Consider the following 24200-nt stretch of genomic DNA (forward strand, 5'->3'; position numbering starts at 1 on the left):
ATAAATAGAACTGCTCTGTTTGAACGTTACTAACGTCTGCAGCAGCAGCAGATACTTTAGTTCCATAAATAAATAATAAACTGCAGAGTTTGAACGTTACTAACGTCTGCAGCAGCAGCGTTTCCTGAACACCGACCTGTTTCCTGCTGCTGGAGGTGAAACACTAGAATCTGCTGCTGAACAGGAAATGGAGGCCCCGCCCACCTGGGGAAGGCCCCGCCCACTGGGGAGGCTCCCTTAGTTGATAGTTGATAGTTTAGTTGATAGTTGATAGTTTAGTTGATAGTTGATAGTTTAGTTGATAGTTGATAGTTTAGTTGATAGTTGATAGTTTAGTTGATAGTTGATAGTTTAGTTGATAGTTGATAGTTTAGTTGATAGTTGATAGTTGATAGTTGATAGTTTAGTTGATAGTTGATAGTTGATAGTTTAGTTGATAGTTGATAGTTGATAGTTTAGTTGATAGTTTAGTTGATAGTTTAGTTGATAGTTGATAGTTTAGTTGATAGTTGATAGTTTAGTTGATAGTTGATAGTTTAGTTGATAGTTGATAGTTTAGTTGATAGATTAGTTGATAGTTGATAGTTTATAGTTGATAGTTTAGTTGATAGTTGATAGTTTAGTTGATAGTTGATAGTTTAGTTGATAGTTGATAGTTTAGTTGATAGTTTAGTTGATAGTTGATAGTTTAGTTGATAGTTGATAGTTTAGTTGATAGTTGATAGTTTAGTTGATAGTTTATAGTTGATAGTTTAGTTGATAGATTAGTTGATAGTTGATAGTTTATAGTTGATAGTTTAGTTGATAGTTTATAGTTTATAGTTTAGTTGATAGTTTATAGTTGATAGTTTAGTTGATAGTTGATAGTTGATAGTTTAGTTGATAGTTTATAGTTTAGTTGATAGTTGATAATTGATAGTTTAATTGATAATTGATAGTTGATAGTTTATAGTTGATAGTTTAGTTGATAGTTGATAGTTTAGTTGATAGATTAGTTGATAGTTGATAGTTTATAGTTGATAGTTTAGTTGATAGTTGATAGTTTAGTTGATAGTTTATAGTTGATAGTTTAGTTGATAGTTGATAGTTTATAGTTTATAGTTGATAGTTTAGTTGATAGTTGATAGTTTAGTTGATAGTTTATAGTTGATAGTTTAGTTGATAGTTGATAATTGATAGTTGATAGTTTAGTTGATAGTTTATAGTTTATAGTTGATAGTTTAGTTGATAGTTGATAGTTTAGTTGATAGTTGATAGTTTAGTTGATAGTTTATAGTTTATAGTTGATAGTTTAGTTGATAGTTGATAGTTTAGTTGATAGTTGATAGTTGATAGTTTAGTTGATAGTTGATAGTTTAGTTGATAGTTGATAGTTGATAGTTTATAGTTGATAGTTTAGTTGATAGTTGATAGTTTAGTTGATAGTGTAGTTGATAGTTTAGTTGATAGTTGATAGTTGATAGTTTATAGTTGATAGTTTAGTTGATAGTTTAGTTGATAGTTGATAGTTGATAGTTGATAGTTTATAGTTGATAGTTTAGTTGATAGTTGATAGTTTAGTTGATAGTTGATAGTTTAGTTGATAGTTGATAGTTGATAGTTTATAGTTGATAGTTTAGTTGATAGTTTATAGTTTATAGTTGATAGTTTAGTTGATAGTTTAGTTGATAGTTGATAGTTGATAGTTTAGTTGATAGTTGATAGTTGATAGTTGATAGTTTAGTTGATAGTTGATAGTTTAGTTGATAGTTGATAGTTTAGTTGATAGTTGATAGTTGATAGTTTATAGTTGATAGTTTAGTTGATAGTTGATAGTTTAGTTGATAGTTGATAGTTTAGTTGATAGTTGATAGTTGATAGTTTAGTTGATAGTTGATAGTTTATAGTTGATAGTTTAGTTGATAGTTGATAGTTTAGTTGATAGTTGATAGTTTAGTTGATAGTTGATAGTTGATAGTTTAGTTGATAGTTGATAGTTGATAGTTTATAGTTGATAGTTTAGTTGATAGTTGATAGTTTAGTTGATAGTTGATAGTTTAGTTGATAGTTGATAATTGATAGTTTAATTGATAATTGATAGTTGATAGTTTATAGTTGATAGTTTAGTTGATAGTTTATAGTTGATAGTTTAGTTGATAGTTGATAGTTTATAGTTGATAGTTTAGTTGATAGTTGATAGTTTATAGTTGATAGTTTAGTTGATAGTTGATAATTGATAGTTTAATTGATAATTGATAGTTGATAGTTTATAGTTGATAGTTTAGTTGATAGTTTATAGTTGATAGTTTAGTTGATAGTTGATAGTTTATAGTTGATAGTTTAGTTGATAGTTGATAGTTTAGTTGATAGTTGATAGTTTAGTTGATAGTTGATAGTTGATAGTTTAGTTGATAGTTGATAGTTTAGTTGATAGTTTATAGTTTATAGTTGATAGTTTAGTTGATAGTTTATAGTTGATAGTTTAGTTGATAGTTGATAGTTGATAGTTTATAGTTGATAGTTTAGTTGATAGTTTAGTTGATAGTTGATAGTTGATAGTTTATAGTTGATAGTTTAGTTGATAGTTGATAGTTTAGTTGATAGTTTAGTTGATAGTTGATAGTTTATAGTTGATAGTTGATAGTTTATAGTTGATAGTTTAGTTGATAGTTGATAGTTTAGTTGATAGTTTAGTTTATAGTTGATAGTTGATAATTGATAGTTTAGTTGATAGTTGATAGTTTATAGTTGATAGTTTAGTTGATAGTTGATAGTTTATAGTTGATAGTTTAGTTGATAGTTGATAGTTTAGTTGATAGTTGATAGTTTAGTTGATAGTTTATAGTTGATAGTTTAGTTGATAGTTGATAGTTTAGTTGATAGTTTATAGTTTATAGTTGATAGTTTAGTTGATAGTTTATAGTTGATAGTTGATAGTTTATAGTTGATAGTTTAGTTGATAGTTGATAGTTTAGTTGATAGTTTAGTTGATAGTTGATAGTTTATAGTTGATAGTTGATAGTTTATAGTTGATAGTTTAGTTGATAGTTGATAGTTTAGTTGATAGTTTAGTTTATAGTTGATAGTTGATAATTGATAGTTTAGTTGATAGTTGATAGTTTATAGTTGATAGTTGATAGTTTATAGTTGATAGTTTAGTTGATAGTTGATAGTTTAGTTGATAGTTGATAGTTTATAGTTGATAGTTTATAGTTGATAGTTTAGTTGATAGTTTAGTTGATAGTTGATAGTTTATAGTTTATAGTTGATAGTTTAGTTGATAGTTTAGTTGATAGTTGATAGTTTAGTTGATAGTTTAGTTGATAGTTTACAGTTTAGTTGATAGTTGATAGTTTATAGTTGATAATTGATAGTTTAGTTGATAGTTGATAATTGATAGTTTAGTTGATAATTGATAGTTGATAGTTTATAGTTGATAGTTTAGTTGATAGTTGATAATTGATAGTTTAGTTGATAGTTGATAATTGATAGTTTAGTTGATAATTGATAGTTGATAGTTTATAGTTGATAGTTTAGTTGATAGTTGATAATCGATAGTCTGGTTGATAATTGATAGTTGATAGTTGATAGTTGATAGTTGATAATTGATAGTTTAGTTGATAATTGATAGTTGATAGTTTATAGTTGATAGTTTAGTTGATAATTGATAGTTGATAGTTTATAGTTGATAGTTTAGTTGATAGTTGATAATCGATAGTCTGGTTGATAATTGATAGTTGATAGTTTAGTTGATAGTTGATAATTGATAGTTTAGTTGATAATTGATAGTTGATAGTTTATAGTTGATAGTTTAGTTGATAGTTGATAATCGATAGTCTGGTTGATAATTGATAGTTGATAGTTGATAGTTTAGTTGATAATTGATAGTTGATAGTTTATAGTTGATAGTTTAGTTGATAGTTGATAGTTGATAGTTTAGTTGATAGTTTAGTTGATAGTTTATAGTTGATAGTTTAGTTGATAGTTGATAGTTGATAGTTTAGTTGATAGTTTAGTTGATAGTTTATAGTTGATAGTTTAGTTGATAGTTTATAGTTGATAGTTTATAGTTGATAGTTTATAGTTGATAGTTAGTTGATAGTTTATAGTTGATAGTTGATAGTTTAGTTGATAGTTTAGTTGATAGTTTAGTTGATAGTTTAGTTGATAGTTTATAGTTGATAGTTTATAGTTGATAGTTAGTTGATAGTTTATAGTTGATAGTTCATAGTTTAGTTGATAGTTTAGTTGATAGTTTAGTTGATAGTTTAGTTGATAGTTTATAGTTGATAGTTTATAGTTTATAGTTTATAGTTGATAGTTTAGTTGATAGTTGATAGTTTATAGTTGATAGTTGATAGTTTAGTTGATAGTTGATAGTTTAGTTGATAGTTTATAGTTGATAGTTTAGTTGATAGTTGATAGTTTAGTTGATAGTTTAGTTGATAGTTGATAGTTTAGTTGATAGTTGATAGTTTAGTTGATAGTTGATAGTTTAGTTGATAGTTTAGTTGATAGTTGATAGTTTATAGTTGATAGTTTAGTTGATAGTTGATAGTATAGTTGATAGTTTAGTTTATAGTTGATAGTTTATAGTTGATAGTTGATAGTTGATAGTTGATAGTTTATAGTTGATAGTTTAGTTGATAGTTGATAGTTTATAGTTGATAGTTGATAGTTTAGTTGATAGTTTATAGTTGATAGTTTAGTTGATAGTTGATAGTTTAGTTGATAGTTGATAGTTTAGTTGATAGTTGATAGTTTAGTTGATAGTTTAGTTGATAGTTGATAGTTTATAGTTGATAGTTTAGTTGATAGTTGATAGTATAGTTGATAGTTTAGTTTATAGTTGATAGTTTATAGTTGATAGTTGATAGTTGATAGTTTATAGTTGATAGTTTAGTTGATAGTTGATAGTTTAGTTGATAGTTGATAGTTTATAGTTGATAGTTTAGTTGATAGTTTAGTTGATAGTTGATAGTTTATAGTTTATAGTTGATAGTTTAGTTGATAGTTTAGTTGATAGTTGATAGTTTAGTTGATAGTTTAGTTGATAGTTGATAGTTTAGTTGATAGTTTAGTTTATAGTTGATAGTTGATAATTGATAGTTTAGTTGATAGTTGATAGTTTATAGTTGATAGTTGATAGTTGATAGTTGATAGTTTATAGTTGATAGTTTAGTTGATAGTTGATAGTTTATAGTTGATAGTTTATAGTTGATAGTTTAGTTGATAGTTTAGTTGATAGTTGATAGTTTATAGTTTATAGTTGATAGTTTAGTTGATAGTTTAGTTGATAGTTGATAGTTTAGTTGATAGTTTAGTTGATAGTTTATAGTTTAGTTGATAGTTGATAGTTTATAGTTGATAATTGATAGTTTAGTTGATAGTTGATAATTGATAGTTTAGTTGATAATTGATAGTTGATAGTTTATAGTTGATAGTTTAGTTGATAGTTGATAATTGATAGTTTAGTTGATAGTTGATAATTGATAGTTTAGTTGATAATTGATAGTTGATAGTTGATAGTTGATAGTTGATAGTTGATAATTGATAGTTTAGTTGATAATTGATAGTTGATAGTTTATAGTTGATAGTTTAGTTGATAATTGATAGTTGATAGTTTATAGTTGATAGTTTAGTTGATAGTTGATAGTTGATAGTTTAGTTGATAGTTTAGTTGATAGTTTATAGTTGATAGTTTAGTTGATAGTTGATAGTTGATAGTTTATAGTTGATAGTTTATAGTTGATAGTTAGTTGATAGTTTATAGTTGATAGTTGATAGTTTAGTTGATAGTTTAGTTGATAGTTTAGTTGATAGTTTATAGTTGATAGTTTATAGTTGATAGTTTATAGTTGATAGTTTAGTTGATAGTTTAGTTGATAGTTTAGTTGATAGTTTATAGTTGATAGTTTAGTTGATAGTTTATAGTTGATAGTTTAGTTGATAGTTTAGTTTATAGTTTATATTTTAATCTCCAGGATGAGTAACCTGCATCTCCTTCATCATGAACTGGTTGTCGTGGTAACCGCGGTCTCGTCCCCAGAACCGGGGCCTGGAGTCGGACCAGCTGCAGGTTCTGGTGGGCCGGATGAGGACGGCGCACCACGGCCTGACCGGCGCCGTGTCCCGGCGCCGCCGGAACCCGGAGTACGGGAGCAGGAACTCCCATCAGCCCTCCAACCAGCTGCTGACGGCCGTGGTAGAGCTGGTGGGGGCGGCCCGGGTGCTGCTGGCCTGGACGGACAGGTAACCCTGGTAACCGTGGTAACCAAATGTTTTTTCGTGCGAGCGTGCGTTTTGCGTGCGAGCGTGCTTTTTTTCGTGCGTGCGTATTTTTCGTGCGCTTTTTTTCGTGCGTTCGTGCATTTTTTCGTGCGTTCGTGCGCTTTTTTCGTGCGTTTTTTTCGTGCGTTTGTGCGTTTTTTCGTGCGTTCGTGTGTTTCTTCGTGCGGGCGTGCATTTTTTCGTGCGAGTGTGCGTTTTGCGTGCGAGAGTGCTTTTTTTCGTGCCTGCGTTTTTTCGTGCGGGAATGCGTTTTTGCGGGCGAGCGTGCGTTTTTTCATGCGAGAATGCGTTTTTTTGTGCGGGCGTGCGTTTTTTCGTGCGGGCGTGCGTTTTTTCGTGCGGGCGTGCTTTTTTTCATGCCTGCGTTTTTTCGTGCGGGAATGCGTTTCTCGTGCGGGCGTGCGTTTTTTCGTGCGGGCGTGCGTTTTTTTGTGCGGGCGTGCGTTCTTTCGTGCGGGCGTGCGTTTTTTCGTGCGAGCGTGCGTTTTGCGTGCGAGCGTGCGAGCGTTTTGTGTGCAAGCGTGCTTTTTTTCGTGCCTGCGTTTTTTCGTGCTTTCGTGCGTTTTTGTTCGTGTGTTCGTGCGTTTTTCCGTGCGGGCGTGCGTTTTTCCGTGCGAGTGTGCGTTTTGCGTGCGAGCGTGCTTTTTTTCGTGCCTGCGTTTTTTCGTGCAGGAATGCGTTTTTACGGGCGAGCGTGCGTTTTTTCATGCGAGTATGCGTTTTTTCGTGCGGGCGTGCGTTTTTTTGTGCGGGCGTGCGTTTTTTCGTGCGAGCGTGCGTTTTGCGTGCAAGCGTGCGTTTTGTGTGCAAGCGTGCTTTTTTCCTTGCCTGCGTTTTTTCGTGCTTTCGTGCGTTTTTTTTCGTGCGTTCGTGCGTTTTTCCGTGCGGGCGTGCGTTTTTTCGTGCGAGTGTGCGTTTTGCGTGCGAGCGTGCTTTTTTTCGTGCCTGCGTTTTTTCGTGCTTTCGTGCGTTTTTGTTCGTGTGTTCGTGCGTTTTTCCGTGCGGGCGTGCGTTTTTTCGTGCGAGTGTGCGTTTTGCGTGCGAGCGTGCTTTTTTTCGTGCCTGCGTTTTTTCGTGCAGGAATGCGTTTTTGCGGGCGAGCGTGCGTTTTTTCATGCGAGAATGCGTTTTTTCGTGCGGGCGTGCGTTTTTTCGTGCGGGCGTGCGTTTTTTTGTGCGGGCGTGCGTTCTTTCGTGCGGGCGTGCGTTTTTTCGTGCGAGCGTGCGTTTTGCGTGCAAGCGTGCTTTTTTCCGTGCCTGCGTTTTTTCGTGCTTTCGTGCGTTTTTTTTCGTAAGTTCGTGCGTTTTTCCGTGCGGGCGTGCGTTTTTTCGTGCGAGTGTGCGTTTTGCGTGCGAGCGTGCTTTTTTTCGTGCGGGCATGCGTTTTTGCGGGCGAGCGTGCGTTTTTTCGTGCAGGCACGTGAACTGAAAACGCTGCAGGATTTCTTTATGTTCAATATAAGTTTGTTCTTACGGAACCAGATTAAAATCCAGCTGTACAGAGTTCTGGATGTGTGATATATCAAAGTTTAAGTGTATATAACAGTGTCGTCAGCAGATAAGTGGGTATTAGAACAGATACTCATTAATAAAAATAGAAAAAAGAAGCGGACCCAACGTGGAGCCTTGAGGAACTCCCTTGTCAATAATTAAAAAGCCAAACTGATGACCCTGAACAACAACTGTGGTAACCCTGGTAACCGTGGTAACGTGTCAGTAACCGCTCTCTCTGCTTTCAGGACTCTGGCTGGTTCCGGTTCTGGTTCCGGTTCTGGTTCCGGTACCGGGGACTTCACGGCCACCAGGAGCAGAATCATCCAGCTGTGTCTGGAGCTCACCGCCACCGTGCAGAAGGTAGGTGCTGGTTCTGGACCCGGGACCCGGTTCTGGACCCGGGACCCGGTTCTGGACCCGGGACCTGGTTCTGGACCCGGGACCCGGTTCTGGACCAGATCCTGGACCAGATCCTACCATTCATTGTTAGGGGTGGGTTAAAAATATCGATATATCGATATTTTATCGATATGCATGTGTAGGAACGATTATCGATACATAAATCCAAGTATCGATTTAAAAAAAAAAAAAAAAAAAAAAAAATTAAATCCCGATTTTTTCCCCCATTTTATCACCCAGTGCTCCTACCTAAGTCAGTCCTGGGCATTGCTCCATCTACCAACCCCGGGAGTTCCTGCAATGAGCTCAAGTCTCCTCCTTACTTGAGGAGTGAGCAGCAGCTTCTTTTCACCAGGCAGGGTGGGGTTTCTCTGGCCGGACGTGGCGCGTGGAAGGATCACGTTATTCCATTATTGTAACCAGAATATCGATATCGAATCGTATCGTATCGGAATCGTATCGTATCGGGAGGTCAGTGATGATACCCAGCTCTATTCATTGTCTATGAGAGGCGTGTTGAGCCGCATTTTGTAATAAATGTCCAAAATGTAATCACTTTTTCATTTCATTTTGTAATAAATGTTGTTATTGCATTTTGAGAAGATTATTATAAAATGCACTTGCAACTTTTTTATTTTCTAGAAAATGTAATAACATGGTGCATTATGTAATAAAACCTATTATTGTTGTTTGTTTAACCATGAATTTATACAAGAGTGACTTTTGTTGTTTTTTATGCAATTTCCCTCAGAACTATGTAGCCAATGAATCTATGTATAAAACTGTATAATACTGTTATTACATAATGCACCATGTTATTACATTTTCTAGAGAATAAAAAAAGAAAAAGTTGCAAGTGCATTTTGTAATAATCTTCTCAAAATGTCATAACTTATTACATAATGCAGCAAAATTTATTACAAAATGCGTTGGGGAAGTTTATTACAAAATGAAACGACAAAGTTATTACATTTTGCACGTTTATTACAAAATGACTCTGTTATTATAACAAAATGTGGCTCAACACGGCGTCCAGAGCGTCAATTTAATGTTGAAAAATCTCAACTTTATTTAAATGAGCAGCGTTGACGCCGAGGCAGCGTCCAATCACAGACCGGGATTCCAGCGTCCAATCACAGACCGGGATTCCAGCGTCCAATCACACACCGGGATTCCCGAAGCCTCAATGCAGATTGTACTTTCATGTACACACTAACGTTCACTCATTCACATGCTACAGGAGCAGGGGCCTCATCTATAAAGCTTGCTTGCGCAGAAAAAGCGCCTGAAAGTTGCGGAAGCCGCCATCTACGCAAATCCTCGGATCTAAAAAGAAAAAACTAACCGAAAAATCTGCTTATCTTTACGGCAACTAGGACCCTCCCGTAAGAATTTACTTAAGACACGGCCAACTGGCGACGCAGGGATTGAGGTGGTGAAATGAAGCCAGATTCATGTCATACTCTTAATAATGTCATCACATATCACAACATATATCAGACTTAAAATAATAAAATAAAATAAAATAAAACAGCGCTGATCGTGTTCCTCTGTGTGTGAAGCTCAGTCAGTCAGGACTCTGGTGCTGCTGGAGCTGCAGCCGCGGTGCAGGACACGCCGGGAACCTCCTTCACCGCTTTAGGACAGAACAAATGAGGGGCTGCGTTTAGGGAGCCCCACGGAGCCCCTCATTTCTTCCCTAAAGGGACTCAGATTTTTTTTCATATATATGAGTTTTACGCGCGCGTGAAACCTTTACGTGCTGCTTGTATATGGTGCCTAAATTATGGTCCCGCGTTAAAACGACGCAGAGCCTACGGCGTAGGGTACGCGGCGACGCGCACCTACGCCGTAGGCTCTGCGTTGGTGACGCAGAACCATAAATCAGCCCTGAGCAGCTCTGAGGGGAGGGAGGAGGAGGAGGGGGAGCGGGGCTGCGGGGCCGTTTTCGTATCGCTTTCATACAGTGTCTTGATAATTTGCAATTTAAGGCTGAGCCTACCGTTAGTTTTTAAACTGTAAAAAGTAAGGGGAAAAAAAAAAAAATTTGAAAAGACGGGGGGACGTGTGCCCCCCTGTTGCGCCGGGGAACTCACGGCGTTTAGCGCAGCAACGGCGTGCTGCCACTCACTCTCTTTATTTTATTGTATACTATTTATATACTTATTCTAACTTTTACTGTGACCACCAAATAATGTGGTTTTCCTGTCCTCCACATCATCTACAGCATCTCTGTCTCCGTGAAAGTCAGTGTCACGGTGGCTGCTACTTCTAATTCATTCTGACGCACAAACAGGCTGCAGGAAGCCACTGCACATGCTCAGTAGGCTCATCCATATGCATTTATGGGCGTGTAGAGGGCGGGATTAGAGGCAGATTCAGCTGCGCAGGTCTGTGATTCATAAAGGAACGTTGCATGCAAATCTGCGTGCACATGGTTTTATTGATCCGGATTTTTTTTTGCGCCCGGCATTTTCGGCTTTTGAGTGTACGTGCACTTTTAGTATGACTCCTACACACTCCATTTTAAATGAGGCCCAGAGCTGTCACTAACACACTTATCTTTATCAGGAATTAATATATTTCATCCACAAACTGACATTTTTGCTGATTTAACTGCCGTTTTTACCTGAACTGCTCACGTGAAACAGTAACTGATGTTGAGGAGCTGGATGGGCCCAACGGTTTTATTTCCAACGCAAAATCATTAGAAACTGTGCTTATTAATCACAAAACTCAGTTTAAACATTATGACGTGTCCTGTGTCTCTGTCCTGCAGGACGGCACCGTCTACCTGATGGAGGAGAAGATTCTGGAAGTGGTGAGTTCAGGGTCGCGTGTTCATCTGCACGTCACCGTTTCCTGCTGCTGTCTGGCTCCGGGAGAGTCCACTTCCTGTCCACTTCCTGTCCACTTCCTGTCCACTTCCTGTCCACTTCCTGTCCTGGATAACGCTCCCGCCAAAGTCCAGGACGTCCCACACACCGTACTTGACACCAATCGCAGTATAAAAGCAATAAACTATAGACTGTACAGTTCAACAGCCACACTTTAAAGTTTGACATTTCCCACTTCCACATACTACCAAGTACGGTCTAAAACAGCTTTTTAAACAGAAATGTGTCACTAGTATCAGTTTTTTCCACTGCCAATCACGTGAATATGGTGTATATACAGTGTTGAATCAACTTCTACTGATAACTTCTGCAACCTACGTTTCCTGAAGGCAACATGACTGAGGAACGTCCCCCGCCTTCTCTGTTCTGCTGTCACTCATGATGCCACGCCCCTCTCAGTTGATGCCACGCCCCTCTCAGTTAATACCACGCCCCTCTCAGTTGATGCCACGCCCCTCTCAGTTGATGCCACGCCCCTCTCAGTTGATGCCACGCCCCTCTCAGTTGATGCCACGCCCCCCACGCCACATCGGCATCGGGGCCAAAAGTCTGAAACTGAAAAAAAAAATTGAATCTGAAAAAAAAAGATTTGAAACTGAAAAAAAAAAATTGAAAATGTAAAAAAGAATTTTCAGGTTCAAATTTTATTTTCAAATTTGCAAAACTTTTGGCCTTGATTTGGCTCCATAGTAACCCGAATATCTTTCAGCATCAAAATCATTCACACATGTAAATTAAAAACATACCAACGATGCTTTCAAAGGCAGTCTTGAGGCTCAGGTTGTCAAACGCTCTCTCCCTGGATCGCGTTACCATTGCTAAGAGCGTATCCAAGTATGTCACGTGATGATGACATAATGCGACTTGCCAAATACCAACGGTCCACCACGCACGCAAAACGCACGCACGCAAAACGCACGCTTGCAAAAACGCATGCACGCAAAACGCACGCTTGCAAAAACGCATGCACGCAAAACGCACGCTCGCAAAAAACGCACGCTCGCACGCAGGTCTGGGGACGGATCTGGGTTCAGGTCTGGGTTCAGGTCTGGGGACCAGGGACGGGTCTGGGTGTCTTACGTCTCCGTGTCCCCAGTCTCAGGCGCTGAAGGGGGTCTGTGAGAAGACGGTCCAGAACTGGGACCCGGGACCAGGACCAGAGACGTCCCCCCTGGAGGAAGTCCACATCACCGGGATCAGGCCCGGAGAGGGACTGGTGAGGACCGGGACCGGGACCAGAACCGGGACTGGGGGGGGGGGGATCAGGACCAGAACCTGAACTGTCTCTGTCTCCAGGGGATCTACATCAAGTCCAGCTACGACGGGCGGCACATCGTCACCGGAACCACGGAGGGGGTGAGTCCAGAACCAGGTCCTCAGAACCAGAACCAGGTCCTCAGACCTGGGTTCTCAGAACCAGAACCAGGTCCTCAGAACCAGAACCAGGTCCTCAGAACCGGGTCCAGACCCGGGTCTAACTGAACTTGTCCCCAGTCCCCTGCAGACCAGACCGGCAGGATCCACGCAGGAGACGAGGTGGTTCAGGTGGACCGGCAGACCGTGGTGAGTCCTGGGGGGGTGTCCTTGATGTTATCAGACGGCTCGGTCAGTTCTGAAACAGGTCCACAGATGTTCCTGAGAGGGGAGGGTTAGTGGGGGCAGAGTCACCTTGTTTACATTCCACCAGGGAGATTGTGACCAGAGTGATCGGCCAAAACTGCCCTGTCAAGGCCAGATTATAGAATCAACAATTATATTGAAAACAGGCAGACTCAGTAATTTTCCGTCTGCCTTCAGTCTCTGGTTCATCAATGGCGACTCCAATCAGACGAATTTGTGATCAATTCCCGCCAAGCCGAGCTTCCAACTTCTCCAAGGTCTTATCCATTGTTAGGTTAAAAAGTCATCAACATACATTAATTAACTTAGAAAAAGACACCGGAGACTATGGAATGATTTTCAATGGCCTTCTGCAGAAGGTTGAGGAGAGGAATCTGAGGAGCTGTGGGCAACACGGCCCTTCTCTTAGAGCTCGTCAAACTTCTCCCAACTGGCTCTCTGCAGAACTGGCGCTTTTATTCAGTAAGCTGACAGGAAACTTGACCATATTTGGAAGACAACAGTAAATAGACATGAAATGGACATCTGGAAGAAAACGGGAAACATACAGAGGAACAGACATCGGGGTCAAAATGTCACACATGTGATATTTTCAGTTAAAGAGGTAAACAGAAGCTTAAAGTTTTTATAAACCATAGGTCGCTGAGGTTATATGCCCTCTGGGGCTGAAACAGGAACTCTGAACAGATGTGTGCAGGCTAACTTTACAAATATAATAGAACAGTTGTCCCAGGACAGTCCAAAAACCCCTGAGTATCTCTCAGGAAGTGGCTAACTTGCCATCTATTCAGAGCATGTGATCGGTTTCAGGGCAAAGGTCAATTTGGGCCTCCTCCTGAACCCAGGAAATCTGGGACAGATGTGTCCATCTGACAATGGTTCATTGACAGACTGAGAAGTCAGCAGTTTTAACCTCCTGCGTGGCAGGCGAGAATTCTACCACTGAACTACCAATGCATGTCATGAGAATAACGGGCAGTTTTCTAATTCTGATTCTGGCAGTTTCACAATGTTAAACTTGGATTAATCTCACACCATCTTGCCAATGAGCTCAAAGACGCCGCCAGCCTGAGATTCTGTTCAAGAATCACATCCAGCTTACGGCTTTGCTCCCCCAGCGTTAAAGTCTGAGTGTTGATCACCTTGCTTGATCCTTCAGCCACGTCCGGCAGCTCTGAAAGAGCCAGAACAGCTGTCGACGACTTACGCGTTTGTCTGTAGACCAGGAATCCCCCTCCTCCGATCAGGAGAAATCCTGCTATCATAAATCCAATTATGAAGCATCTTCAACGTCCTCCACAGACAGAATCACCAAACACAACGGTTTCCAATGTTTCCAGGAATCCATTGTGTATCCAGTAAAAAACATCCCATCGGGGCAGGAGGGCTCCCTTACCCCCTGACTTCTGGTTGTGCTGAGAGACCAGTTAATCAATTCCATGATTGTAGAGTTTGGGAGGAGTGAAAAGAAGAGACTCTGAAGACGAGACAACAAAAGCAGTAGCAGCAGATAGATAAGGGAGAGGAGCAGAAAAAATGTCCGCCTTCGTCGAGAGCCGGAAGAGAAGTAGTAGTAGTTAGGGAAATAACAGGAATAATCGTTCACACATTCTCCTTAGGCGTTGCTCTTTTGATAAAACCATTGTGCCAGAAAAAAAGAAGAAGGGTGGCAGCCTTTTTTCAAGATGGCCGCCATCGAATATACAGTAATATTGGTAAGAATATACAGTAATATTGGTAAGAATATACAGTAATATTGGTAAGAATATACAGTAATATTGGTAAGAATATACAGTAATATTGGTAAGAATATACAGTAATATTGGTAAGAATATACAGTAATATTGGTAAGAATATACAGTAATATTGGTAAGAATATACAGTAATATTGGTAAGAATATACAGTAATATTGGTAAGAATATACAGTAATATTGCATTTCGCAATAAAATCCAATAGAGTTGTCCTATTGGAATGATGTTGGTGTCAAATCATAACCTTTTCACTATGTACAATCTAAATGGGGTTGGCTTTTTTGGGGTTTTTTCGGGTTTATTTTCGGGTTTTTTCGGGTTTATTTTCGGGTTTTTTCGGGTTTATTTTCGGGTTTTTTCGGGTTTATTTTCGGGTGTGTTTCGGGTTTTTTCGGTTTATTTTCGGGTGTGTTTCGGGTTTTTTAGGGTTTATTTTAGGGTTTTTTCGCGTTTATTTTCGGGTTTTTTCTGTTTTTTTGGGGGGTTTTTTCGGGTGTGTTTCAGGTTTTTTCGGTTTTATTTTCGTGTTTTTTCGGTTTATTTTCGGGTGTGTTTCGGGTTTTTTCGGGTTTTTTCGGGTTTATTTTCGGGTTTTTTCGGGTTTATTTTCGGGTTTTTTCGGGTTTATTTTCGGGTTTTTTCGGGTTTAATTTCGGGTTTTTTCGGGTTTATTTTCGGGTTTTTTCGGGTTTATTTTAGGGTTTTTTCGGGTTTATTTTCGGGTGTGTTTCGGGTTTTTTCGGGTTTATTTTCGGGTTTATTTTCGGGTTTATATTCGGATGTGTTCCGGGTTTTTTCAGGTTTATTTTCGGGTTTTTGCTGTTTTTTTGGGGTTTTTTTTCTGGTGTGTTTCAGGTTTTTTCGGGTTTATTTTCGGGTGTGTTTCGGGTTTATTTTCGGGTTTATTTTAGGGTTTTTTCTGGTTTATTATCGGGTGTGTTTCGGGTTTTTTCGGGTTGGACCCATGGACTTACACTTTGGCTTCCTTGTACCAGATATCAGTCCCAGAATCCTAATATTCTGCAGAATGTTGAGTTTTTTTTGTTATGTTTGACACTGGTAAAATGGATGGCAGTGTATACTTTAGTATTGTTAGAGGTTTAGTGTGTGGTTTTTCTGGCACATGGTTTTATCAAAAGAGCAACCGCTAAGGAGTAAGTGTGACAATGTTGGTGCTTGTAGACTGAACGATTCACCTGTTTCTGCCTGTTATTTAGGGCTCATTATGCTCTGTGATTGGTCCAGGTGGGCTGTGATTGGTTCTGCTCTGTGATTGGTCCAGGTGGGCTGTGATTGGTTCTGCTCTGTGATTGGTCCAGGTGGGCTGTGATTGGTCCAGGTGGGCTGTGATTGGTCCAGGTGGGCTGTGATTGGTCCAGGTGGGCTGTGATTGGTCCAGGTGGGCTGAGTTCTGCTCTGTGATTGGTCCAGGTGGGCTGTGATTGGTCCAGGTGGGCTGTGATTGGTCCTGAGTTCTGCTCTGTGATTGGTCCAGGTGGGCTGTGATTGGTCCTGAGTTCTGCTCTGTGATTGGTCCAGGTGGGCTGTGATTGGTCCAGGTGGGCTGTGATTGGTCCAGGTGGGCTGTGATTGGTCCAGGTGGGCTGTGATTGGTCCAGGTGGGCTGTGATTGGTTCTGTTCTGTGATTGGTCCAGGTGGGCTGTGATTGGTCCAGGTGGGCTGTGATTGGTCCAGGTGGGCTGTGATTGGTTCTGTTCTGTGATTGGTCCAGGTGGGCTGTGATTGGTCCAGGTGGGCTGTGATTGGTCCAGGTGGGCTGAGTTCTGCTCTGTGATTGGTCCAGGTGGGCTGGCAGCTGAAGCACCTGGTCCAGGTGTTGAGGGCGGAGTCTGGAAGCGTCACCTTGTTGCTGAAGAAGAGGCCGGTGGGGGGGGCCGGAACAGGTGCAGGGGCCCCCCTGAAGAACCTGCGCTGGAGACCGCCCCTGGTGCAGGTGAGGCCCCGCCCCCTTACAGGTACAGGTGAGACCCCGCCCCCTACAGGTACAGGTGAGTCCCCCCTGGTCCAGGTGAGGCCCCGCCCCCTTACAGGTACAGGTGAGACCCCGCCCCCTACAGGTACAGGTGAGTCCCCCCTGGTCCAGGTGAGGCCCCGCCCCCTTACAGGTACAGGTGAGACCCCGCCCCCTACAGGTACAGGTGAGACCCCCCTGGTGCAGGTGAGGCCCCGCCCCCTTACAGGTACAGGTGAGACCCCGCCCCCTACAGGTACAGGTGAGTCCCCCCTGGTCCAGGTGAGTCCCCCCTGGTACAGGTGAGGCCCCGCCCCCTACAGGTACAGGTGAGGCCCCGCCCCCTACAGGTGCAGGTGAGGCCCCGCCCCCTACAGGTGCAGGTGAGACCCCCCTGGTGCAGGTGAGGCCCCGCCCCCTACAGGTGCAGGTGAGGCCCCGCCCCCTACAGGTACAGGTGAGACCCCCCCTGGTGCAGGTGAGGCCCCGCCCCCTACAGGTGCAGGTGAGACCCCCCTGGTGCAGGTGAGGCCCCGCCCCCTACAGGTGCAGGTGAGACCCCCCTGGTACAGGTGAGACCCCCCCTGGTGCAGGTGAAGCCCCGCCCCCTACAGGTACAGGTGAGACCCCCCCTGGTGCAGGTGAGACCCCCCTAGTAGATTTTTCATACGTTTTTTCGTGCGTTTTTTCGTACGTTTTTTCGTGCGTTTTTTCGTACGTTTTTTCATATGTTTTTTCGTGCGTTTTTTCGTACGTTTTTTCGTGCGTTTTTTCGTACTTTTTTCGTATGTTTTTTCGTACGTTTTTTTGTGCGTTTTTTCGTACTTTTTTCGTATGTTTTTTCATACGTTTTTTCGTGCGTTTTTTCGTGCATTTTTTCGTACGTTTTTTCGTGCGTTTTTTCGTACGTTTTTTCGTGCGTTTTTTCGTACTTTTTTCGTATGTTTTTTCGTACGATTTTTCGTGCGTTTTTTCGTACGATTTTTCGTATGTTTTTTCGTACGATTTTTCACGCGTTTTTTCGTAGGTTTTTTCGAAAAAACGTACGAAAAAACGTTTTTTTCGTTTTTACCTATCCCCAGGTTTTTAGGTGGGGCCCGCCCAGGTTCTGGTTTTCTCTGACTTACTCTCTTCCTCCCCCAGACCTCCCAGGCAGGTCCAGGTCCAGGTCCAGGTCCAGGTCTCTGCAGGTCTCGGCAGCCCGAGTCCTCCGACCCCCCAGGGAGGAGATGGGGGTCTTCCGTCCTGCACCCCCCTTCATCTCCAGCAGGAGCACCGCACGTCCCACCGTGAGAACCCCCCCCTGATCTGATCACATGACCAGGTCACATGACCAGGTCACATGACCAGGTCACATCAGAATCAGAATCAGAATCAGAATCAGAAAAAGCTTTATTTCCAGGTCAGACATAAATCAGACGAGAGAACTTGACTCCGGTTCACACCGATGGCACCATTAATACGGACGGCATTTTTAGAGGAAGGACGACACTGGGATGGAGGAGGAGGGAAAAAGGATCTTCACACTGTGTATTAATACCCAGTGTCAAGGTGCAAAAAAACACCTCAGCACAGAAAAGCAACAAACACACAACAAAACAACATCATGCTTATGGGTATATGGTATGGGCATATGGGGAGAGGGGGTGTGTCCATGTGTGTGAGAGTCTGTGACGCGATAAGTCCGAGAACCTTCGCCCAGAGTGCAGACAGTTCTGGGAGGGAGATCCGCAGGTGTTTGTGGGAGAGGGGGAGGGTTGAGTTGGTGCAGAGCGTCATGTTTACATTCCTCCAGGGAGATTGTGATGAAGAGGCCTGCCAAGCCGCTCCGTCAAGGCCAAATCAACAATTTGCAGGCAGCTCAGTAATTTTCCGTCTGCCTTTCAGTCTTCTGGTTTCTCAATAAACTCCGATCGGACGAATTTGTGATCAATCCCCGCCAAGCCGGGTGCCCAGCTTCTCCTCCAGGTCACATGACCTCTGTCCTCCCCCAGGACCTCCCACCTGTCTCCAGGAGTGAAGAGACGTCCCCCCCGGCCCTCCCTGGACGTGGACGTCCCCCGCCGCTCCGCCGTCGCCCAGGACAACAGGAAGTCCTGGGGGGCCCCGGCAGAACCGGCCCGTCCAGATCCGGTCCCACCAGAACCGGTCCCGGCCCGGCTCCCGGTCCCGGTCGCCGCCCCGGTCCCGGTCCCGGTCCGGCTCAGACAACGGTCTGCTGGACGCTGTAAGAACCGTTGTGGTGGTGACATCATCACCCGTTAGCCCCTCCCCCTAACGTAACCGCTCCCCCTCCCCGTCCCCTGCTCTGATTGGTCCTCTATCTGCAGGTAAGCCCCGCCCCGTCTCCATGCCAGTGGGCGTCGTCCTGGGAGTCTCGGACCCGACCAGGACCGGCCGTGGGAGGACCGGTAAGAACCACCGTTACACCACCGGTTACACCACCGGTTACACCACCGTTAGACCACCGTTACACCACCGTTACACCACCGTTAGACCACCGTTAGACCACCGTTACACCACCGTTACACCACCGTTACACCACCGTTAGACCACGCACGCAAAAACGCACGCAAAAACGCACGCAAAAACGCACGAATGCACGCAAAAACGCACGCAAAAACGCACGCAAAAACGCACGCAAAAACGCACGCAAAAACGCACGAACGCACGCAAAAACGCACGAAAAAACGCACGAATGCACGCAAAAATGCACGAAAAAACGCACAAACGCACGCACGAAAAAACGCACGAACACACGCACGAACGCACGAAAAAACGCACGCACGAACGCACGCAAAAACGCACGAACACACGCAAAAACGCACGAACGCACGAAAAAACGCACGAACGCACGCACGCACGCACGCACGAAAAAACGCACGAAAAAACGCACGAACGCACGCACAAAAAAACGCACAAAAAAACGCACGAACGCACAAAAAAACGCACGAACGCACGCACGCACGCACGAAAAAACGCATGAAAAAACGCACAAACGCACGCACGAAAAAACGCACAAAAAAACGCACGAACGCACAAAAAAACGCACGAACGCACGCAAAAACGCACGAACACACGCAAAAACGCACGAACACACGCACGAACGCACGCAAAAACGCACGCACGCACGAAAAAACGCACAAACGCACGCACGAAAAAACGCACGAACACACGCACGAACGCACGAAAAAACGCACGCACGAATGCACGCAAAAACGCACGAACACACGCAAAAACGCACGAACGCACGAAAAAACGCACGAACGCACGCACGCACGAAAAAACGCACGAAAAAACGCACGAACGCACGCACGAAAAAACGCACAAAAACGCACAAAAAAACGCACGAACGCACAAAAAAAACGCACGAACGCACGCAAAAACGCACGAACGCACGCAAAAACGCACGAACGCACGCAAAAACGCACGAACACACGCAAAAACGCACGAACGCACGCACGAAAAAACGCACGAAAAAACGCACGAACGCACGCATGAAAAAACGCACAAACGCACGCACGAAAAAACGCACAAAAAAACGCACGAACGCACAAAATAACGCACGAACGCACGCAAAAACGCACGAACACACGCAAAAACGCACGAACGCACGAAAAAACGCAGCCAAAAACGCACGAAAAACGCATGAACGCACGCACGAAAAAACGCACGAACGCACGCAAAAACGCACGAACACACGCAAAAACGCACGAACACACGCACGAACGCACGCAAAAACGCACGAACGCACGCACGCATGAAAAAACGTACGAAAAAACGCACGAACGCACGCATGAAAAAACGCACAAACGCACGCACGAAAAAACGCACGAAAAAACGCACGAACGCACGAAAAAACGCACGAAAAAACGCACGAACGCAAAAAAAAACGCACAAACGCACGCAAAAACGCACGGTCCTGGTCTGGATCCAGCAGGACCCAGACCAGAACCGGGTCCTGGTCTGGGTCTGAGACCCCCTCTCTCTCCCTACCAGGGTCCGGTCTGCAGCGGTTCCGGAGCAGCGACCGGGTGGGGCCCGTGAAGGAGGAGGAACCGTCGTGGTTCCCGCTGCCGTACCGGGGACACCCGTCGGCCCGCGGGGTCGACCACATCCGGGGCAGCCAGTGCTTCATCAGCGCCGAGCTGCACGGAGGCCCCGTCCCCGGCCCGGAGGCCCCGCCCACCGGGGCCAAAGCCCCGCCCATCGGGGCCAAAGCCCCGCCCACCGGGGCCAAGGCCCCGCCCACCAGGACCAAACCGCCCACCTCCCTGCTGGGTGGCTGGTTGGCCCGGCTCCGGCTGCTCAGTCACTGAGGGAGTGGGGGGGGTCCAGGTCCAGGTCCAGGACCAGGTCCAGGTCCAGGTCCAGGACCAGGACCAGGTCCAGGTCCAGGTGTTTTAAGTAGTTCCTGTAGCTCCTATAATGTAATAATTTCCTATAATGTAATAATTTCCTATAATGTAATATTTCCTATAATGTAATAATTTCCTATAATGTAATAATTTCCTGAAAATGCAATAAGATTTGCACTTAACTCAATCGAAAATGTAATAAAATCCAATATTGATGGGCCGCTCGGTGGCGCAGTGGGTTAAGCAGCGGGCCATATACTGAGGCTACAGTCCTCCTGCAGCGGTCGCAGGTTTGAATCCCAGCCTGCGCACCTTTGCTGCGTGTCATCCCTGTTCTCTCTCTACCCCTTTCCAGTCTGCATCTCAATAAAGGGCCACTAGAGCCCAAAAAAACCTTAAAAAAAAAAAAAATCCAATATTGATAATAATCCAATAATGTAATAAAGTATCCTTCCTGACTTATATTGTAACGTTTTTACCAATAATGTAATTCCTTATTAAATTATTGGGAATTTATTACTTTTAAGGTGGCTCTCTTTTTTCTTCTTCCAGAACTGATATATGATAATATTATTAATATGATTCTAAAGATGATTCTGATAATGTTATATTCATGTTCATTTTCAGTCCAGAGTTCTACATTTTGTGTTTTAAGAATGTTTTATTTGAAACACCAGAATGAATATTGGGTTAAATTACAAACTTTGAGTTCCATGTAATAAATTCCCAATAACGTAATAAGGTATTACATTATTGGTAAAAACGTTATTACAATATCAGTCAATTCAATTCAATTTTATTTATATAGCGTCTAATACAACAAAAGTTGTCTCTAAACGTTTTCCAAAGACCCAGAACATAAACCGTCACGATATTTTATTACATTATTGGTAAAGTTATTACATTATTGGGTTTTATTACATTTTCGATTGAGTTAAGTGCAAATTTAATGACATTTCCAGGCGTTATTACATTTTCAGGACATTATTACATTTTCAGGACATTATTACAGGAGCTGCATTCCTCAGGGAACCGTCCTGGAGACACTTCAGACCTGCTGATGAAAACATGGAGACTCTTATTTTGAAAAGACTTAAAGCTGCAGTCTGCTGACGGGACCGGGTCTGGATCTGGATCTGGATCTGGATCTGGATCTGGATCTGGATCTGGATCTGGTCAAGATTTAAAACTTTCAGGACCAGATTTAAAACTTTCCTGTATTTGAAGGGAAAGTCTGTAAATATTTGATTTCTTCACTTTTAAAGATTTTATCTTTTAATATTCTATCACTCAGGAATCCCCGACCGTCCGCTGCTGGAGCTTTCTGGACTGAAAAATACACTTTTATAGTAACCTTTTGTAAAAAGTGAGTTTAGAGTTTGTAAGTTTATATAAAAACTAAAGTTTACATGTATGTGAACGTGTGTAATTAAATATTTCTGAATAAATCCTGCCTGATGTTTTCTTTACATTCTGGATGTTAAAGAGATGAATTCATGTTGAGGAACAACCCACTCTGGTTTATATATATATATATATATATATATATATATATATATATATATATATATATATATATATATATATATATATATATATGTTATCTCTTCTGTTATTTTCTCCTCTTTTCTTACCACTATTTTTATGTTTCTTCTTGGTGACGGGGGTTACTTTGTCCTGGGGCAGGGGTCAGCAACCCGTGGCTCTTTAGCGCCGCCCTAGTGGCTCCTGGAGCTTTTTCAAAAATGTTTGACCTTTTTTTTACCTTTTTTTTTTTTTTCCTTTTTCTTTTTTTTCCTTTTTCTCTTCTTTTTTTCTTCTTTTTTTTCTTCCTTTTTCCTTTCCTTTTTAATCTCGACATTTCGACTTTTTTCTCGACAATTCGACTTTTTTCTCGACATTTCGACTTTTTTCACAAAATTTTGACTTTTTTCTCGAAATTTTGACTTTTTTCTCAACATTTTGACTTTATTCTCAACATTTCGACTTTTTTCACAAAATGTTGACTCTTTTCTGGAAATTTTGACTTTTTTCTCAACATTTTGACTTTTTTCTCGAAGTTTTGACTTTTTTCTCGACATTTCAACTTTTTTCTCAAGATTGTACTTCAACATTAATCTCGACATTTTGAAAAATAAATCTCCCCCCAGTTCTAACTAATATAGAAACATGCAGCATGTGTGTCTTCGTTCTAATTCTTATACAAGACTTTTCATTTTTCATGTTTTGCGGCTCCAGACATATTAGTTTTTTGTGTTTTCGGTCCAATATGGATCTAAAACATTTTGTGTTGTCAACCGCTGTCCTGGGGAGTTCAGTTCAGCATTTACAGATATCTGTCTCCATCTAGTGGTGAGATGGTGTAACGTCTAGACCTGAATGGAAGACGACCAACACTTTTTCAGTCTGATTTACCTGCAGAAACACGGTCTTATATCCGGGCCGACACGGTAAACATAACACATTTAACTTCCTCATGTGAAGGTTTGCATGTGTGGAGGTTTGTGGGAGCAGAGCGTCTTGTTTTTATTCCACCAGGGAGGTTTGTGGGAGCAGAGCGTCTTGTTTTTATTCCACCAGGGAGGTTTGTGGGAGCAGAGCGTCTTGTTTTTATTCCTCATGGAGGTTTGTGGGAGCAGAGCGTCTTGTTTTTATTCCACCAGGGAGGTTGTGACTAGACCAACCTGCCAAGCTGCTCCGTCACGTCAGATTGTAGAATCAACTATTTCATTTTGGTCAGACTCCAGTAATGATCCGTCTGCCTTAAGGCCCCGTTTACACGGAGCAAAAACGCTGGTGTTTTCCTGCGTTTTGTTCATTCATTTACACGAAAACGAAGCTCAAAGTCACCAAAAACTAGGGGTGTAACAATATATCGTGCCACGAAATTTCGCGATACAAAAACGTCACAATACGTGTCGTGGAGGTGGCAAAGTGTATCGCGATATTGGGTTATTAATATTAATCTATTGTGTTGACTAGTAACGCGCATCCGACCGCTCCTCGACCCGCGGATCAAAATCTTACTCCACTCAGAAGAAACTAGTCCCGTTTTGTGGTCCTGTTTTGAGCTCTGAACCTTTACTTATTTAAGGCTGGTGTAGAGTTAAACCTTACCTTATTAAATTAAACCTTTTTGGGGTCGTGAGTAGGATAAACACGGGGAAACTTCTGCTGAGTTCCAGTGTACTTTAATGTCCCTCAACAGTGTAGGATTTTAGAACATCAACACAGCACCTAGTGCCGTACTGTGACGTATCACTCCTCCCAATCTAAAACAGACTAATCACTACAGATAAACTAGTCCCTGATTTACATCAGAATATAAAGAATAGATTTACAAAATAATGAACCCTGAATTACCAAAATAACCTTCTTAACAAAAATAAATCTCCTCTTACACTTATAAGGTGAGCATGAATCAATCTGTTTTATG

The 24200-nt window shown here is 41.9% G+C and overlaps 1 protein-coding gene across 1 annotated transcript in view; it reads left to right on the top strand.

The window, feature by feature from the left end:
• LOC133418306 (connector enhancer of kinase suppressor of ras 3-like) overlaps positions 1-22201 on the top strand; it is a 39483-nt gene extending 17282 nt beyond the window's left edge. The window contains exons 3-13 of the mRNA XM_061706880.1: positions 6029-6231; positions 8010-8124; positions 10943-10984; positions 12157-12276; positions 12357-12416; positions 12555-12623; positions 16239-16388; positions 17550-17695; positions 18401-18633; positions 18737-18817; positions 20406-22201. Coding sequence (XP_061562864.1) covers positions 6029-6231; positions 8010-8124; positions 10943-10984; positions 12157-12276; positions 12357-12416; positions 12555-12623; positions 16239-16388; positions 17550-17695; positions 18401-18633; positions 18737-18817; positions 20406-20725 — 1539 coding nt within the window. The 3' untranslated portion in view covers positions 20726-22201. The remainder of the gene's footprint in view (positions 1-6028; positions 6232-8009; positions 8125-10942; positions 10985-12156; positions 12277-12356; positions 12417-12554; positions 12624-16238; positions 16389-17549; positions 17696-18400; positions 18634-18736; positions 18818-20405) is intronic.
• Positions 22202-24200: the final 1999 nt, after the last annotated feature.

The sequence above is a fragment of the Cololabis saira genome, chromosome 18 (assembly GCF_033807715.1).
Source record: "Cololabis saira isolate AMF1-May2022 chromosome 18, fColSai1.1, whole genome shotgun sequence".
In the NCBI taxonomy this organism is placed as follows: Eukaryota; Metazoa; Chordata; class Actinopteri; order Beloniformes; family Belonidae; genus Cololabis; species Cololabis saira.